General features: G+C 41.7%; 1 protein-coding gene across 2 annotated transcripts in view; it reads right to left on the reverse strand.

The window, feature by feature from the left end:
* Positions 1-18,091, reverse strand: part of LOC106594502 (zinc finger protein 850) — a 62,362-nt gene extending 44,271 nt beyond the window's left edge. Inside the window, exons 1-3 of one of the 2 annotated variants that reach the window (XM_045711416.1) lie at positions 17,845-18,091; positions 12,141-12,279; positions 10,070-11,892 (exon numbers count right to left, since the gene is read on the reverse strand). In XM_045711416.1, coding sequence (XP_045567372.1) covers positions 10,301-11,892; positions 12,141-12,279; positions 17,845-17,853 — 1,740 coding nt within the window. In that variant the 5' untranslated portion in view covers positions 17,854-18,091 and the 3' untranslated portion in view covers positions 10,070-10,300. Of the gene's footprint in view, positions 1-10,069; positions 11,893-12,140; positions 12,280-17,844 lie in introns of those variants that run through there. The other variant, XM_014185882.2, reaches the window with a different exon arrangement.
* Between the last annotated feature and the right edge of the window lie 1,783 nt (positions 18,092-19,874).

Below are 19,874 nucleotides of genomic sequence, written 5' to 3' on the forward strand. Positions count from 1 at the left end.
TAACTGTCGGGGTAACAGAGTACCTGATAGCAACCCTAGGAGAAATAGCGGGGAGGAGCAGAGACTCTGTAGACAGAAGGGGAAAAACAGGGAGACGCGCTGACAGAGACGGAGAGAAGCTGTGTTTCAATTGTCACAAGCTAGGACACCTTGCTAGACAGTGTAAAGCACCGTGTAACCGCTGCAGGGAGGGAAACCATTCTGGTAGAGATTGTAACAAAAACAGAGACAAGCAAGGCCAGAGAGGGAGTAGAGACAGATACAAAGAAAAGGTCAGGCGCCCACAGCCAGACTCAGAGGAGGAGGAGGATGGGGCAGGACTAACTATGGAGAGCGGGGGAACAGACACTAGTGAGGGGAAGGACGATTTTCAGAATTTAGTTATAAACAGCGATTGTGAAGTTTTTGAATTGGCTACAATTGATTTGGCATTACAACAAGAACAGAAACCCTATTTGACACTAACAGTAATGGGAGAGAGAATCAAATTTCTGTGTGATACTGGGGCGTGTCTTGTTTTCTGAGTTTTAATAAACACATTAAATTCTTTTGATAGGGAATGTTCTGGGAACCTGGGATACAAAATGTAGATAAAGTTCTTAGTTTTAATTTGTTTAATGTAGTAAGAAACATGGTTCTGAAAGGGTGGTATGACTTTTTACCCCTCTGGTGACTTTTCCTGTGTGGTCTGATCAGCCACATTGAAAAGCCATTTGGATGGTGAATTTAAGGTCATTGGTGATATTGATTTTAAGGGAATTTGTAGAACTGATAATTATGGAGTTAAAGTTCTTAGACACAATTGATAATTTGAACCAATGAGAAGACTAAAAGGGCAAAGCCTTAGACTAAGGGTAGGCTTCTTTAAGTCTATTTTCCTAGAACAATAACGGTAAAATCATTTTTCTTGGTGGAGTAAATCAGATTAGTCATTTTGATCTGATTATGTTATTTGAAAATATTTTGACCAGTAGCAGGGGTATTTTTTACATGATCTAGATAAGTTTATTTTCCCTTAGGAAGTCAGCTGTTGTTGAAAGCAGTGTAAGAGATTTAACACAACAAGGCTGTGGAATTGATATAATAGTATTATATTTTGTTGTGAATAAGTTTAATAATGGTAGACTTATGTCAACAGGACAGGGATATATGACATCTGTAGGTGATCTAGGATCACTGAGGGTATTGTGATAAATTTAAGTAGATATGCAACATCTAGACAGGTTGATTTTTCTAAAACTCAGGAGGGCAACCAAGGAGACAATGAGACATTTAGTCAATATTTGGAAACAACCCATATTATGAGAAAAAGCTGGAGACAGATAGAAGGGCAGACGGAGAAATCCTCCCCTGCACTGCTGAAACCTCGAGGGTTGGGGAGTAGCAGGAAGAAAGGAGGGGGGCCAGCAGGAGTAGATAGGAAGAGAATTTGGTTCACTTAGCTTTAGGATATTAATTCATGGAGAGACTATCGGCTCCATAGGCATGTATTTTAGTTTTGATTTTAAGTTTGTTTGGTAAATTCGCTAGGAGGAGATATGATCATTTTGTTGAAAGTAATTGTTACCCTAACTAAAAGGGCAATGAAAGCTTAGTTGGTTTCAGGTGTTAGACACTGAACCATTGCCCAGACACTATTCTGCACAGTAGGCTGAAATAGTAGCGTTGACTAGAACCGGTGAAATAAGAAAGGAGAGAAAAGTTACTATTTACACAGACAAGCACATAGACATTTAAAACCATACAAAGCAGCATAGATAAATCTTAAAGACGATAAGAAACTTGACAGAGGATTGTTAAATGATAGCCAAGGATGAAGGCCCCAGGGAGAATTGGAAATGTGGAAAATGAAAGGGGGCATCCTACAAGAGAAGGTCTGACATAAGGATAATTTACTTATCCTACCAAAGACATTGTATGGATATGCAGCAATATTGATACATAGGCTAAGCAATGTATCAAGGGGAGGGAAGTATAGTAGAGTAGTTAGGAAAGAGTGATGGCCTAGAGGATAATTACTTAAACACATTTTTTTTGTAAGAAGATCCATTCCAACATTTGGAATTGGACTTATTGAACTATTCCGAATTAAGGGGAAGAAGGGGTGTTTAACAATAATAGATAAGTATAGCAAATGGGTAGAAATGTTCCCAACTTACTTGGTGGACATGATTATGGTAGCTAAAATATTAAGTCAAGATATTATCCCTAGAGTTGGTTTACTAGGAGCAATCTCTTTAAATGATGGATGACAGTTTAGCTAATCAGGTAAAGCCTACAGAATGCCAGAGTTAGAGATACCAGAACTGGTAGACAGAAGTTGAAGAAATACTAACAGAACACATGAGAAGACTGTTTGTTAACCAAACCCGTATGTCCAAGATTTTGTGTCCAACTGTCATAAAATAAGTCGTACTCATCCTGGAAAATGTCGTACTGGAGAGAAGAGGACCAAGGCGCAGCGAGACTGTGAATACTCATACTTTAATAGACTCAAGTAAGGCATCCACAGGGAAACAATAACACAGCAACAGTTTGCAGGCTAAAAAACGCAGTGCAAAACAACCACCCACAAACCCCAGTGACAAACAACTCCTACATATATGACTCCCAATCAGGAACAACGATTCCCAGCTGTTCCTGATCAGGAGTCACAAGACACACACAAGACTGCCACGTCCTGACCCCCAAACTACTACAACAGCTCCATCTGCTGGTCAGGACGTGACACCAACAGGTGAATTACAGGAGAAGGTGATTCACTCAGTACAACCAGGAGACTGGGTGTGGATCCAGTCCCTGAGGAGAAAAGACTGGAAGCAGCCCCATTGGGAAGGCCCATACCAGGTTCTGGTAAACCACTGCCTTTGCCATTAGAAAAGCTGAGAGAGTCACTTGGGTCCACATTACCCACTGCAAGAAGGTATGCACACATATGAGCACTGCTGATCACACACAGAGTTAGGAGAAGAACCGAGTACCAACAGGGTCCGGGGGTTACCTCCTTAACGAAGATTCCCTATCCCGACCGTTCATCACTGTGTGTGCTCCTAGAGGTGTGAGTATGGGGTGGAACCTAGCAGATCGGCTAAGGGCAGGAGAGGGTTGGTGGTTTTTGGGAAGAGTAGAGACTCTGAGCTGCATCATAGTTTTGGTAACCTTTCTGATACATTCAGATCCACCACCTTCCGGTACTAATCATACGATACCGTTGTCATTGAGAAGAAGTAAAAGATAAACTATATAATACACTGATGAGTGACTTACAGAATAAGGAATCAAAGAAGATCAAGATGAAGAATTTAAGGTAAACATTAAACAATTTCCTGGGGAAGCAGACAACTGTACAGGAATTGGGGTTGGCCAGATTGAAGTACTCAGCCAACCCACCTCGGTTCACCTAAATTCCAGATGAATACCAGTGTTATAGATACAAGAATGGCACCGAGAACTTAGATGATTTTAACGGCTGAAAGTAATGTGACTGACTTAGGTTTGAAAGACGAATAGAAAATTCTTAACCTCACAGCACCTATAACTGATGAAGGGTGGGCTAGTACCAGCAAAGGACGCATACGACAGAAATGACCACAAACGGTGGTTAGGAACTTTCTCCTTGGGGTTATTGGTCCAACCAGTTCGAGTTAGTCATCAGAGGCCAGTTATAGGAGGCTAAAGTAGGCACAGGAGGAGTTTTGACCAGGATGGGAGTAGCTTTGTCTAGATGGATGCTATTGGCATCCTCAGGGAAGTTCCAGATGAATACAAAGCTATGAATCAAATATGTGAAGCCTTTAACACTACATTATTTTGGTGGTTGACAATAAATAGAAATGTGGATTGGATTAATGACATCTTTTATAATCAACAGAGATTCATGAATGAAACTGAGGATGCAGTAAAGAGGTTCTCTGACCAATTATCCGCCACCTCCCTCATGACCTGGTAAAATAGACTGACTCTCGATATGTTACTGGCAGAAGAGGGCAGTGTAGGTAGAATGATTAGGTTCATTGCTGCACGTACATTCCAGATAACACATCCCATGTTTGAGAAATGGAAAAGTGTTGTAAGAACTGTATTATGGGCTGCTTTCACCTGTATGAGTGTGTTTGTGTTGTGTGGATGTTGTCTCGTCCCATGTGTGAGAGGTTTAATCACAGGGACTCTAGAGAGATCGATGACGCAGCAGATGGTGAGATATGGACCATTTCCGAGCTCCGATCAGTGGGATGGCGAATGCGGGCCTCCAGGCCAGGAAGATGGCTCCGTCTCTTTCAATAACGAGGAGCCAATGTTTGATGAAACAATTTTCAACATTTAGATTCACTGTTCCTTTAATGAAAATTATGATGAAAATCCTAAATCGAAGTGTCATAATTGGAAATAGGCCTAGGACAGTAATGGAGGAGTAGGAGGAATATTCATGTATTGGTCTTGTTTAATCCTTGTATCACAATTAAGTTCCATATAGTGTGATTATTTGTATTTCCATATAGCGTGTGATTATTTGTATTCCCATATAGCGTGTGATTATTTGTATTTCCATATAGCGTGTGATTATTTGTGTTTACATAAAGCATGTGATTAGTAGGGTTCTCATATAGCATTTGATCATCATGGTGAATTATTGAATCATTTAAGGGTGGAATTGATAAGAGAATTATCTAATAAAGGTAAATGAATCAATAAACCATGATGAATTATTAGTCATACAGCATGGTTAATGAATAATCAATGTAATGATCAATGTAGGGATCGATTGGTCTGATTAGTTCCGGAAACCACTGGAGAGGGAAAGAAATGTGTGTATGCAATTAGTATAGAGAGCTACAGAAGCAGATGGTCAAGGGAGTAAAACTTCAAAGAGTTCCTAACCTTGAAGGAAAGGAACAGGCTGAGCCAGAATGTGATAAACAGCGTGAGAAGTCAATGGGGGTTGCAGGTCACCAACAGATTGTGTGTAAATGCATGTGCGTAAGTAAGCAAGAACTATATAATGACTGTTTTGTTATCCTGACGCCAGAACGTTCTCTGAATAAAGCTACAGAAACCTTTTGCAGAAAGCTGAGTCCTTGCCTAATTATTTTAACCCATTGTCTTACAAACCTTGGGCATTAGTCAAGGCGAATTGATTATTGATTATTATCATCAAGATATAAAATTCCTTTAACATGTTCCCCTCACAGCTCCGTAGGCAAGCACCATGGTCTTGTAGCAGATGCGAGCTTCAACTGGAAGCCAGTGGAGTGTGCGGAGGAGCGGGGTGAAGTGAGAGAACTTCGGAAGGTTGAACACCAGACGGGCTGCGGCGTTCTGGATGAGTTGTAGGGGTTTAATGGCACAGGCAGGGAGCCCCGCCAACAGCGAGTTGCAGTAATCCAGACGGGAGATGACAAGTGCCTGGATTAGGACCTGCGCCGCTTCCTGTGTAAGGCAGGGTGGTACTCTGCGAATGTTGTATAGCATGAACCTACAGGATCGGGTCACCGCCTTGATGTTAGCGGAGAACGACAGGGTGTTGTCCAGGGTCACGCCGAGGCTCTTAGCACTCTGGGAGGAGGACACAATGGAGTTGTCCACCGTGATGGCGAGATCATGGAAAGGGCAGTCCTTCCCCGGGAGGATGAGCAGCTCCGTCTTGCCGAGGTTCAGCTTGAGGTGGTGATCCGTCATCCACACTGATATGTCTGCCAGACATGCAGAGATGCGATTCGCCACCTGGTTATCAGAAGGGGGAAAGGAGAAGATTAATTGTGTGTTGTCTGCGTAGCAATGATAGGAGAGACCATGTGAGGATATGACAGAGCCAAGTGACTTGGTGTATAGCGAGAATAGGAGAGGGCCTAGAACTGAGCCCTGGGGGACACCAGTGGTGAGAGCACGTGGTGCAGAGACGGATTCTCGCCATGCCACCTGGTAGGAGCGACCTGTCAGGTAGGACGCAATCCAAGAGTGAGCCGCGCCGGAGATACCCAACTCGGAGAGGGTGGAGAGGAGGATCTGATGGTTCACAGTATCAAAGGCAGCAGATAGGTCTAGAAGGATGAGAGCAGAGGAGAGAGAGTTAGCTTTAGCAGTGCGGAGAGCCTCCGTGACACAGAGAAGAGCAGTCTCAGTTGAATGACCAGCCTTGAAACCTGACTGATTTGGATCGAGAAGGTCATTCTGAGAGATAGCAGGAGAGCTGGCCAAGGACGGCACGTTCAAGAGTTTTGGAGAGAAAAGAAAGAAGGGATACTGGTCTGTAGTTGTTGACATCGGAGGGATCGAGTGTAGGTTTTTTGAGAAGGGGTGCAACTCTCGCTCTCTTGAAGACGGAAGGGACGTAGCCAGCAGTCAAGGATGAGTTGATGAGCGAGCTGTAGTCAATAAATAGCATTCTCACATAGGTGTTCCTTTTGTCCAGGTGGGAAAGGGCAGTGTGGAGTGCAATAGAGATTGCATCATTTGTGGATTTGTTGGGGCGGTAGGCAAATTGGAGTGGGTCTAGGGTTTCTGGGATAATGGTGTTGATGTGAGCCATTACCAGCCTTTCAAAGCACTTCATGGCTACATACGTAAGTGCTACGGGTCGGTAGTCATTTAGGCAGGTTACCTTAGTGTTCTTGGGCATAGGGACTATGGTGGTCTGCTTGAAACATGTTGGTATTACAGACTCAGATAGGGAGGTTGAAAATGTCAGTGGAGACACTTGCCAGTTGGTCAGCACATGTTTGGAGTTCACAGCCTGGTGAATGTTGACCTGTTTAAAGGTCTTACATCAGCTGCGGACAGCGTGGTCACTGGGCAGCTCGCGGCTGTGCTTCCCTTTGTAGTCTGTAATGGTTTGCAAGCCCTGCCACGTCCAACGAGTGTCGGAACAGGGTCTTCCCTGTGGCTCAGTTGGTAGAGCATGGTGTTTGCAACGGCAGCATGGTGTGTACAACGCCAGGGTTGTGGGTTTGATTCCCACGGGGGCCAGTACAAAAAAAAAAGCATGTATTCACTACTGTAAGTCGCTCTGGATAAGAGCGTCTGCTAAAATGACTAAAATGTAGTACGATTTGATCTTAGTCCTGTATTGATGCTTTGCCTGTTTGATGGTTTGTCAGAGGGCATAGCGGGATTTCTTATAAGCTTCTGGGTTAGAGTCCCGCTCCTTGAAAGCGGCAGCTCTACCCTTTAGCTGAGTGCGGATGTTGCCTGTAATCCATGGCTTCTGGTTGGGATGTGCATCTCAATGCATTCTTAGCATAAATTACTATACATTTAGCAGTTTGTAGAGCTCAAAATCAACCTGATAACCCAAAATAAACTATTTTAAAATAAAGTCTAAATCAATTACGGGCACAGTTGACCAACCCCCTCCCTTTCCCGGCACTCAAATCTTCTGGCATTTCTTTTTCAGATAGGTTCAGAGGTCAAAGTGGATAGGCAATGATAATGTCCCAATGTCAATGTCTCACCTGAGCCCCACCACAACTCCTACTATGTCACCTCCTACTATGTCCATTTGCCAACCAGTAGACCAGCAATATGAGAAAAGTTTTAGAACGGATCTCTCTCCATGCTCACTTCACGTGGACTCCTTTTGCACTCCTGAGAGAAAAAGGCAGTTGATAACAAATCCCGCAAATAACCCAATCATAATGCTCTGTAGTCTTAACATCTGGGCACATAATAAACAAGACAATTACCAGGTCATCAAAGTGTTCCTCCGCAGAGATTTTACAGGCACAAAAGGGGATTTAGCGGTCAACTAGGTGAATCAACATGCATTGATTTGGAAACACATCTGGCCAATAAAAACTGATCTTTTCTCTTCCTTTATTACATCACATCGGCTTTTATTACATCACATCAGCTCCATAATGATTATTATCTTGATGAAAAACCCTAAGTTAGGCTTTGTACTACTACGTTATATAAGGTAGGCTTTGTACTACTACATTATATAAGGTAGGTTTTGTACTACTACGTTATATAAGGTAGGCTTTGTATTACTACGTTATATAAGTTAGGCTTTGTATTACTACGTTATATAAGTGAGGTGGAAATTCCACCTTTAATTCGCTCTGATTTATTCAATAAATACAGCAACTCATCTCTTACTGCGAAAAATACATTTTTCTGGCCTTATGGGCAGTTCTCTCTATGTATTACCCGGATGTAGAAAATCACATAAGCGTTTAGACAGTCATCTAATTCTTTTAACCTTACCTCTATCAAATGATCCTTAAAGGGACCATTCTGAACCTCAGAATCATTTGTACACCCCTGACGTATGGGTGTGCAAGGTTGCATATTATTATTATTTCCATTAACAAATCTCTAGTAATCAATTAGGTACTCACATTAATTCAAGTGTGTTTCCAATGACTTATCCCTATGAACCAGCTCTACATACCGAAACTTATCCAAATTTTAAAATCAGCTTATTATACACATTTCTATGTCTTATCACAAACTTCAGATGAACGCTTATTTCCACACTCACACAACTCTCATATCACATTCACAAACACAGGGAATAACACCTAAACAATAGTAACCCAGGGCATACCTGTTACCACATTTATCAAAGATTTTATCAAAACATTACACGTCATCATTTGGACTTCCCCAAGCCAGATGCCCTCGCAAGGCATCACCTGCACTCTAGTCCCTCGTTCAATGAGCTTCACCAAGCCGAGTTCTCTCGCAAGATCACCCACACTCTAGTCCTTCACTCCACATTAACCCCCCTACTGCGATCAACTCAGTACCACGGATCTGGACTTTTGGTTGCCCGCAACTGGCTAATTAACAATCATGCTCAAGGATACCGCACTTAAGAAGACTTATTAATGGAGTCCTGCTAGTTTACATCAGCTGTGGCTCTCTTAAGGAAGACCTCGCTCCCCTCATCAGTGGCTTTTTATTTTTAGAATTTCCTCACTTATTGATAGATAGTACTGAGGTAGGCTTGGACAATGTCTGAGATCTGGCATCCACCCATGCACGCTACCTCTCAGATCATAGGCGGGTCTAGCTGCTCAATAATGACTGTGGTTTTCCCTGAGATCCCAATTTCTGATCCCCTGTGTACAGTTTATCCAGATCTTCAGGAGTGGTCAACAGGTGAAGTTGCAGATCACCTCCTCGTCATGGAAAATCATACTGAGACTTTATAATTTCTTCAAACAATCATCTTTATTTAATATTGATTAATTATTGCAATAATAAGACTAGTCAGCCCAACACTCTTGACTGTTGGGCCGAGCAGCCAAAACATTACAGACAATGCTTTCCCACCCCTCCCCTGCAGATTGGGTCACCATAAGCCACGTTGGGTTCATCCTGTGGTCATCTGCACTGGGGATGTTATATTAATCCTCCATGCTAAGTTTCCCAGATGCAAGGATGAGAACAAACAATTAGGGTTTTGTTCTACTCCCCCAGGTTCTCTTTATCTTGGTTACATCCAACCACATCTTATCTATGGTTTTTAGGCTCCTCAGTTCACACAGACATTTAATAGAACTGACATGACTTACTATAAGTATATAACCATTAACTATTAATAAACAAACAAATCAGGTAAATATGTAATTTTTCTATCACAGTGGTAAAGCATTTTTTTTTCTTCTCACTTTTATTTAACCAGGTAGGCCAGTTGAGAACAAGTTCTCATTTACAACTGTGACCTGGCCAAGATAAAGCAAAGCAGTGCGACAAACAACAGAGTTACACATGGAATAAACAAATGTACAGTCAATAACACAATATAAAAAAAGAAAGTCTATATACAATGTGTGCAAATGGCGTGAGGAGGTAAGGCAATAAATAGGCCATAGTAGCGAAGTAATTACAGTTTAGCAAATTAACCCTGGAGTGATAGATGAGCAGATGATGATGTGTAAGTAGAAATACTGGTGTGAAAAGAGCAGAAAAGTAAATAAAAACAATATGGGGATGAGATAAGTATATTGGTTGGGCTTTTTACAGATGGGCTATGCACAGCTGCAGCGATCAGTTAGCTGCTCAGATAGCTGATGTTTAAAGTTAGTGAGGGAAAAATAAGTCTCCAGCTTCAGCGATTTTTGCAATTCGTTCCAGTCATAGGCAGCAGAGAACTGTAAGGAAAGGCGGCCAAAGGAGGTGTTGGCTTTGGGGACGACCAGTGAGATATACCTGCTGGAGCGCGTGCTACGGGTGGGTGTTGTTATCATTACCAGTGAGCTGGTCACAGTCAGAGCAGTGGTAAGGTTTCTCTCAGGTGTGTATTCTCTTGTGTGAAGCCAGGGTTCCTGACTGAGTGAATCCTTTCCCACATTCATCACAGCTGTAAGGCTTCTCTCCTGTGTGTCAACTGATGTGATTGCAGACTGCTCCTTGTACTAAAACTCTTGTCACACTGATCACAGGTGTGAGGTTTCTCTCCGGTGTGAATCCTCCTGTGGTACCTCAACCCCCCGGCCTGAGTGAATCTCTTCCCACAGTCGGTGCAGACGAACGGTTTCTCTCCTGTGTGTGTCATCTGGTGGTACTTCAGATGCTGTGGGGAGCTGAAGCTGCGCTCACAGAGGATGCAGTGGTAGGGTGTCCCGCTGTGCTTGCGCTGAACATGGCATCTCAGGTCCACTGAACACTTGAAGCTCTTGTAGCACTCTGAGCAGTAGTGAGGTTTCTCTCCTGTGTGTCTCTGCTGGTGTCCAGTCAGTTGACCCTTAGTGGTGAAACTCTTCTTACAATCAAAGCAGTGGTAAGGCTTCTCTCCTGTGTGTGTTAACTGATGTTTTTTGAGGTTGCCCGACAGAGTAAAACGCTTCCCGCAGTCAGAGCAGTGGTGAGGTTTCTCTCCTGTGTGTGTCAACTGGTGTCTAGTAAGGGGAACCTTCATGGTGAAACTCTTGTCACACTCTGAGCAGCTGTATGGCCTCTCTCCTGTGTGGATTCTCTGGTGATTCTTTAAGGAATCGGATCTAGAAAAACTGAGTCCACACTCTTTGCAGCAATAAGGCTTCTCTTTGGAGTGAGATTGCTGGTGAGATTGTAAGTCACTTAATGCAACAAAACACTTCCCACACTGATCACAGTGGTGCGGCTTCTCTCCTGTGTGCCTTCTCTTGTGCACTTTCAAGTGAAAGGCCTGGGCAAAACTCTTCCCACAGTTAAGGAAGAGGCAGTGGTAAGGCTTCTCTCCTGTGTGTATTCGCTGGTGAATTCGCAAGGTTGCCATTGTGGTAAAGTTGTTTCCGCAGTCTGAGCAAGAGTACGGTTTCTCTCCCTTGTGACGACGCTCGTGTTCTTTGAGAGAATCTTGCCGAAGGAAGCTCTTGTCACAGTGGGAGCAGCAGTAAGGCTTCTCTCCAGTGTGTATAAACTGGTGTTTCTTCAATGAACCTGGCGTTGTGCAGCTCAATTCACACTGAGAGCAGTGGTACATCTTCTTCTCTGTATGCGTGAACTTGTGTCGTTTTAAAGAGGCAAGTCTTGGAAAGCTCTTCTTGCAGTCAGAGCAGTGATAGGGTTTCTCTCCTGTATGTACTCTTCGATGTGACCAGAGATTGGTTCTATGTGCAAACTTCAACCCACATTCTGAACACTCGTACGGTTTTTCTCCAGTGTGAATCCGCATGTGTCCTTCCAGTGCCCTGGCAGAGGAGAGACTAGCTCCACACTGGGAGCAGCAGTGAGGTTTCTCTCCGATATTAATCATTTGGTGTCTTTTAAGGTCTGCTGAAGAGGTGTAACTCTTCCCACAGTCAGAGCAGCAGTAAGATTTCTTCCTTGTGGGTCTCTGCTGTTGTTTCTTGAGATGTTCTGATCTGGAGAGACTTTTCTCTGCCTCCTCAGCTTCATGTTGTCGTTTAGCCTCCCAAGTTGACAAGCCCCTTCTACTGAAAGAGCGACGGTTAGGACTGTCCCCTGTGAAGAAAAGACAGACAGTTATGGTTCCTTCTTCATATCAACGCCAGGTTTAGGCCCAGCTTTTCACACTCTTGTAACCGAATTTAAGCATTCAAATCTTCAATATTAAATCTTCAAATTGTCAATGTATCCAAGGATGTAGGAGCGCTTGTAATGATTCTACATCTTTAAACAGATTGTATTGTGGTAATTAATGACATTCAGGGAGTGTCCCAAAATAAATGTATGTCAGAGCATAAACCCACTTAGCTCCGGTGTTCTCCTGCAGTCGACCAGCAGCACAGACAGCCTCTTCAGACCCAGCAGTAAGGGGCTACCGGGAGAGGCACGACACGGGGACTCCAGGAGGGGTAGGGAGGAGGAGGGTTGGAGGGAGAGTGTTTCCTGTTTACCCAAAAAGAGAGTAGGTGTGTTGTCATATTGGTACACTGAGGGTAAAACAACTAAATAAATGGTCCAAAATAAGTCAACTATTAAACCTTTGTCCAGAAAACTGTTCCTCTGACTTGTTCCTGATGTCCTATTATAGTCTAGTGTTGTCATTATATATATATATATATAAAATAATGACTATTACAACAATACTGAATGAACACTTATTTTAACTTAATATAATACATAAATAAAATATATTTAGTCTCAAACAAATAATGAAATATGTTCAATTTGGTTTAAATAATGCAAAAACAAAGTGTTGGAGAAGAAAGTAAAAGTGCAATATGTGCCATTTAAAAAAGCAAACGTTTAAGTTCCTTGCTCAGAACATGAGAACATATGAAAGCTGGTGGTTCCTTTTAACATGAGTCTTCAATATTCCCAGGTAAGAAGTTTTAGGTTGTAGTTATTATAGGAATTATAGGACTATTTCTCTCTATACTATTTGTATTTCATATACATTTGACTATTGGATGTTCTTATAGGCACTATAGTATTGCCAGCCTAATCTTGGGAGTTGATAGGCTTACAGTCATAAACAGCGCAATGCTTCAAGCACAGCGAAGAGCTGCTGGCAAATGCAGGAAAGTGCTGTTTGAATGTACGCTTACGAGCCTGCTGCAGCCTACCACCGCTCAGTCAGACTGCTCTATCAAATCATAGACTTAATTATAATATAATAAACACACAGAAATACGAGCCTTAGGTCAATAATATGGTCAAATCTAGAAACTATCATTTCGAAAACAAAAAGTTTTTTCTTTCAGTGAAATACGGAACCGTTCCGTATTTTATCTAACGGGTGGCATCCATAAGTCTAAATATTGCTGTTACATTGGACAACCTTCAATGTCATCTCATAATTAGGTAAAATTCTGGCAAATTAATTACGGTCTTTGTTAGGAAGAAATGGTCTTCACACAGTTCGCAACGAGCCAGGTGACCCAAACTGCTGCATATACCCCCGACTCTGCTTACACTGAAAGCAAGAGAAGTGACAATTTCCCTAGTCAATATTGCCTGCTAACATGAATTTATTTTATTATGCAGGTTTAAAAAAAATATACTTGTGTATTGATTTTAAGAAAGGCGTTGATGTTTATGGTACATTTGTGCAACGACAGTGCTTTTTTTCGTGAATGCGCTTGTCAAAGTAGGCTGCGATTCGATGATAAATTAACAGGCACCGCGTTGATTATTTGCAACGCAGGACATGCTAGTTAAACTAGTAATATCATCAACCATGTGTAGTTAAGTGATTATGTTAAGATTGATTGTTTTTTATAAGATAAGTTTAATGCTAGTTAGCAACTTACAATTTCCTAAGTGGAATGCAATGTAATCAGGCCATAATCGGCTTCCAAAAATGCCGATTACCGATTATGAAAACTTGAACTCGGCCCTAATTAAATCGGCCATGCTGACTAATCGGTCGACCTCTAGACCAGATACAATGCTATTTCACAGAAAACAAAATTAACAACTGACTTTCAGCACGATTGCAGGGAGTGGCACTCAACATGTACAGCACTTACACAAATGACTGATAATTGGCTGAAACAAATTGACGATAAGAAGCTTGTGGGGAGCAGTTTTGTTAGACCTCAGTGCAGCTTTTGACATTATCAATTAAAATCTGCTGCTGGGAAAAGGCTGTTATGGCTTCCCTGCTATATTGTGGATCGAGAGTTCTGTCTAACAGAACACAGAGAGTGTTCTTTAATGTAAGCCCCCCCCCAACATGATCCAGGTAGAATTCAGAATTCCCCCCAACATGATCCAGGTAGAATTCAGAATTCCCCCCCAGCATGATCCAGGTATAATTGAGAATTCCCCTCCAACATGATCCAGGTAGAGTTGAGAATTCCCCCCCAACATGATCCAGGTAGAATTGAGAATTCCCCCAACATGATCCAGGTAGAATTGAGAATTCCCCCCAACATGATCCAGGTAGAATTGAGAATTCCCCCCAACATGATCCAGGTAGAATTCAGAATTCCCCCCAACATGATCCAGCTAGAATTGAGAATTCCCCCCAACATGATCCAGGTAGAATTGAGAATTCCCCCCCAACATGATCCAGGTAGAATTGAGAATTCCCCCCCAACATGATCCAGGTAGAATTGAGAATTCCCCCCCAACATGATCCAGGTAGAATTGAGAATTCCCCCCAACATGATCCAGGTAGAATTGAGAATTCCCCCCCAACATGATCCAGGTAGAATTGAGAATTCCCCCAACATGATCCAGGTAGAATTGAGAATTCCCCCCAACATGATCCAGGTAGAATTGAGAATTCCCCCCCAACATGATCCAGGTAGAATTGAGAATTCCCCCCAACATGATCCAGGTAGAATTGAGAATTCCCCCAACATTATCCAGGTAGAATTGAGAATTCCCCCCAACATGATCCAGGTAGAATTGAGAATTCCCCCCCAACATGATCCAGGTAGAATTGAGAATTCCCCCCAACATGATCCAGGTAGCATTCAGAATCCCCCCCCAACATGATCCAGGTAGAATTGAGAATTCCCCCCAACATGATCCAGGTAGAATTGAGAATTCCCCCCAACATTATCCAGGTAGAATTGAGAATTCCCCCCAACATTATCCAGGTAGAATTGAGAATTCCCCCCCAACATGATCCAGGTAGAATTGAGAATTCCCCCCAACATGATCCAGGTAGAATTGAGAATTCCCCCCCAACATGATCCAGGTAGAATTCAGAATTCCCCCCCAACATGATCCAGGTAGAATTGAGAATTCCCCCAACATGATCCAGGTAGAATTCAGAATTCCCCCCCAACATGATCCAGGTAGAATTGAGAATTCCCCCCAACATGATCCAGGTAGAATTGAGAATTCCCCCCAACATGATCCAGGTAGAATTCAGAATTCCCCCCAACATGATCCAGGTAGAATTCAGAACTCCCCCCAACATGATCCAGGTAGAATTGAGAATTCCCCCCAACATGATCCAGGTAGAATTGAGAATTCCCCCCAACATGATCCAGGTAGAATTCAGAATTCCCCCCCAACATGATCCAGGTAGAATTCCGAATTCCCCCCCAACATGATCCAGGTAGAATTCCGAATTCCCCAGGGCAGTTGTCTAGGCCCCTTAGTTTTTTCAGTCTTTACTAATGACCTGCCACTGGCTCTGAGTAAAACCTGTGTGTCTATGTACGCTGAGGACTCAACACTACACACGTCCGCTACCACAGCAAGAGAAATCACTGCTACACTTAAATATCTGCAGTCAGTTTTACAATGGGTGGCAAATAATAAACTAATACTAAATTTAAAAAAACTAAAAGTAATGTATTTCAGACAAATCATTCACTAAACCTCAACCAATTCTTGAAATGAATAATGTATAACCTGACCATGTTGAGGAGTAACCCATGATTATAAACTCATGGTCAAAAGACATTGATACAACTGCTAAGATGGGGAGAGGTCTGTCCATAATAAAGCGCTGCTCTGTCTTCTTAAAAACAATATCAAGAAGGTAGATCATACAGGCCCTAGTTTTGTTGCATCTGGACTGCTGTCCAGTCATGTGGTCAGGTGCAACAAAGAGGAACTTAGGAAAGTTACAATTGACTCAGAACAGAGCAGCACGGCTGGCCCTTAAATGTACACAGAGAGCTAACAATGATATGCATGTCAATCTCTCCTGGCTCAAAGTAGAGGAGAGATGCATCACTGCTTGTATTTGTGAGAGGTGTTGACAAGCTGAATGCACCGAGCTGTCTGTTTGAACTACTGGCACACATCTCAGACACTCATGCATACCCCACAAGATATGCCACCAGAGGTCTCTTCACAGTCCCCAAGTCCAGAACAGATTATGTGAGGAGCACAGTACTACATAGAGGCATGAAGTAACTCAGCAGTAAAACCAGATTTTAAAAACATTAAAAATACAACTTATGGAACAGCGGGGACTGTGAAGAGACACACACATGACAACATACGCACTATATACACACACAAGTACACAGGGATTTATTTGGGTTGTAGATTTGTGGAAGAGTAGCGGCCAGAGGGAACACACTTAATGTCTGGTGAAATCTGCTGTGAAATGTTTTGTAATGTTTTTATTTTTGTTAACAACAGCTTTGGCAGCAACTAATGGGGATCCATAATAAATACAAACCAGACTAATTATAGTATACTACAGTAGGTCTATCCATTCAGACTAATTATAGTACACTACAGTAGGTCTATCCATTCAGACTAATTATAATATACTACAGTTGGTCTATTCATTCAGACTAATTATAATATACTACAGTAGGTCTATCCATTCAGACTAATTATAGTACACTACAGTAGGTCTATCCATTCAGACTAATTATAGTACACTACAGTAGGTCTATCCATTCAGACTAATTATAATATACTACAGTTGGTCTATTCATTCAGACTAATTATAATATACTACAGTAGGTCTATCCATTCAGACTAATTATAGTACACTACAGTAGGTCTATCCATTCAGACTAATTATAGTATACTACAGTAGGTCTATCCATTCAGACTAATTATAGTACACTACAGTAGGTCTATCCATTCAGACTAATTATAATATACTACAGTAGGTCTATCCATTCAGACTAATTATAATATACTACAGTAGGCCTATCCATTCAGACTAATTATAGTATACTACAGTAGGTCTATCCATTCAGACGAATTATAGTATACTACAGTAGGCCTATCCATTCAGACTAATTATAATATACTACAGTAGGTCTATCCATTCAGACTAATTATAGTACACTACAGTAGGTCTATCCATTCAGACTAATTATAATATACTACAGTAGGTCTATCCATTCAGACTAATTATAGTATACTACAGTAGGTCTATCCATTCAGACTAATTATAGTATACTACAGTAGGTCTATTCATTCAGACTAATTATAGTATACTACAGTAGGTCTATTCATTCAGACTAATTATAGTATACTACAGTAGGTCTATTCATTCAGACTAATTATAGTATACTACAGTAGGTCTATCCATTCAGACTAATTATAGTATACTACAGTAGGTCTATCCATTCAGACTTATTATAGTATACCACAGTAGGTCTATCCATTCAGACTAATTATAATATACTACAGTAGGTCTATCCATTCAGACTAATTATAGTATACTACAGTAGAACTAACTAACCAGACTGTCCAACAAATACAAGAAGAAGCAATTCCTATGTCAAGTCGCGTTTACAACGATTATATATTTTCTTTCACTGTTATGAAGAGGAGATGAAAGACCTTGATTCTGATATTCTGCAGACCAAATTAACCTTAACTGTGTCAGGAGCAGACATGCCCGGTTCTCCAGTCGGTAGCTCGTTCAGGAAAATCCAAGGCTTTGCTGAGGCCTACTTTAGCAGTCTTCCATTCAGCAATTCACGGCCATTATTACCGTTCGGGAGAGCAACGATATATTAAACTATGACATGTTTTTTATATATATTTTACATGTATCTAACTCACCTGATTCATTGTAGACACTCGTTTACGGCCGGTCGTTTGCAGAGTTCAGGCGAAGTGAACCAGATGAGATGTTTATCCCTACTGTGTTGAATTGTAGATTAGGGAGGTAACGTTATATTCTACTCTGTGACTCTCTGCCTAAAGTCCCGTAAGAAAAGACGAGACCTTCACATCCGTTCCATTGAAAACATTTCCTTCCCGTTACCATTCTGCTGGTAGCAGATCATGAAATTGCCGCAGAAAGGCGGATCTATTTTTTCCAAAATAAGAGTCGTCCTGCAATAACAAGCGAATGTATAGATTTTTGAAGCCCTATTTTGCAGTACATCTGTACACAGAATTTCAACCGCATTGGAAGAAAAATACATTTCAATGTGACACGTAAAGAGTTGGTCCCATGTTCATGAGCTGAAATAAAAATGACCAGATTGTGATTTTTTTTCTTCCAAAAAGCTTATTTCTATCAGATTTTGTGCAGAAATTTGTTTCCATCCCTGTTAGGGAACATTTATTCTTTGCCAAGATAATCCATCCAGGTGTGGTTTATCAAAAAACTGATTGAACTACATAGATATTACACAGGTGCACTTTGTACTGGGGACAATAAAAGGCTTCTCCAAAATGTGCCGTTTTATCAAGCTAATTGAGGTGTAAATTACAACATGTCAGGCTAGTTGAGGTGTAGATTACAACATATCAGGCTAGTTGAGGTGTAGATTACAACTGTTGAGGAAATTCTAATCAAAAAGAAGAGACTGCAGATTCTTCAAACAAGTTTTATTATAAGAATTGCAATTCTGGAGTGGTTAACAATCACTCAATGGTGCAGAGTTAAGAGCCCCTGAACAGAGTTGGGTGTCAGTTTTATAAAAAGGTACAACCTCTGTCGACGTAGCAGTCAGCAGAAGTGTGAAAGCATTAAAGGGTATATTGTCCACTCAAGCAGGAACAACAAGATTAGCTCAGATCAGGTGTAGTTTCTGTCTCCAGGTCATATTGCTGATGCTATACAAAGGTAATCTTCTTTCAGTTCTCCTCCACACAGCTGCACCCTCAGTGTATGGAAGACAGGATGTAGCCTTATCACAATTTTACACCCAATCGGCTGTTGGCCTTAAACCCAGAGGCCTAACTCAGGCCAACAGACACAGAGTGGAAAATAACTGATCCAACTATTCAATGCATAAGCAGTATAGAACATAATCTTGTAATTTTCCACCATACAGCATATCAGGCTATTCGAGGTGTAGACTAGAGCAAACATTTGAATCTAAAAAGGCTGCATGAGATTATCCAATGGCAACATCAGTGATGGGTATTACAGCAGGTTTCTGATTTGACAGCTCCAATGCAGTTACACCTCAGGCATCACCTGAATAAAAACAATGAAACGACTATGCAGTTGTCGGTTATGGCGGATTAGGGCAGAATGGATTGAATCCAGCCCTAAATTACATTCCAGAGTTTTAGCTTGTAAACATGGCTGAATGGGATTCCTACTCCTCCATGCAGCCAATGTCCATTTTCACGATAGGTATAAGACGGTGTCATGACATGGACCTTTCTGGGTATAGATCATGGCTTCTCACTCTCTCCTACACCAAGTTTCTGTTATCTCAGGTCGTAAATTCCTGGCGGAGACTCTCTCCCCCTTTTCATGCAGTATGGAGAGAGAGAGATCCACAGTAGAACAAAGGAACTCCTGCCAAATTCTACTACATTCCAGAATTTGAGACTGGAACAATATCCATGTTTTGGAGAATGTGCAAACGGTCAGTGGAGAAACTAGCTACGACCCGGTACGTTTTGTTTTATGTTTGTGACCTCATGGAAAAACAATACAGCCACATTACCATAACTCTGTTTATACAGGTGCCTCCGTTATGAGGTTTCATCTAATTATTGTATAAAATGAATGTGTAAAGATGAAACTATTCGTGAAATGATGTAATATGATGTTAAACCTTTAATGTGAAAGAACTGTATTCTCTTTAAAGTTTAACTAAGTCATTGGCCACGCCCCCGTGAGC

Source organism: Salmo salar, chromosome ssa02, assembly GCF_905237065.1.
Source record: "Salmo salar chromosome ssa02, Ssal_v3.1, whole genome shotgun sequence".
NCBI lineage: Eukaryota > Metazoa > Chordata > Actinopteri > Salmoniformes > Salmonidae > Salmo > Salmo salar.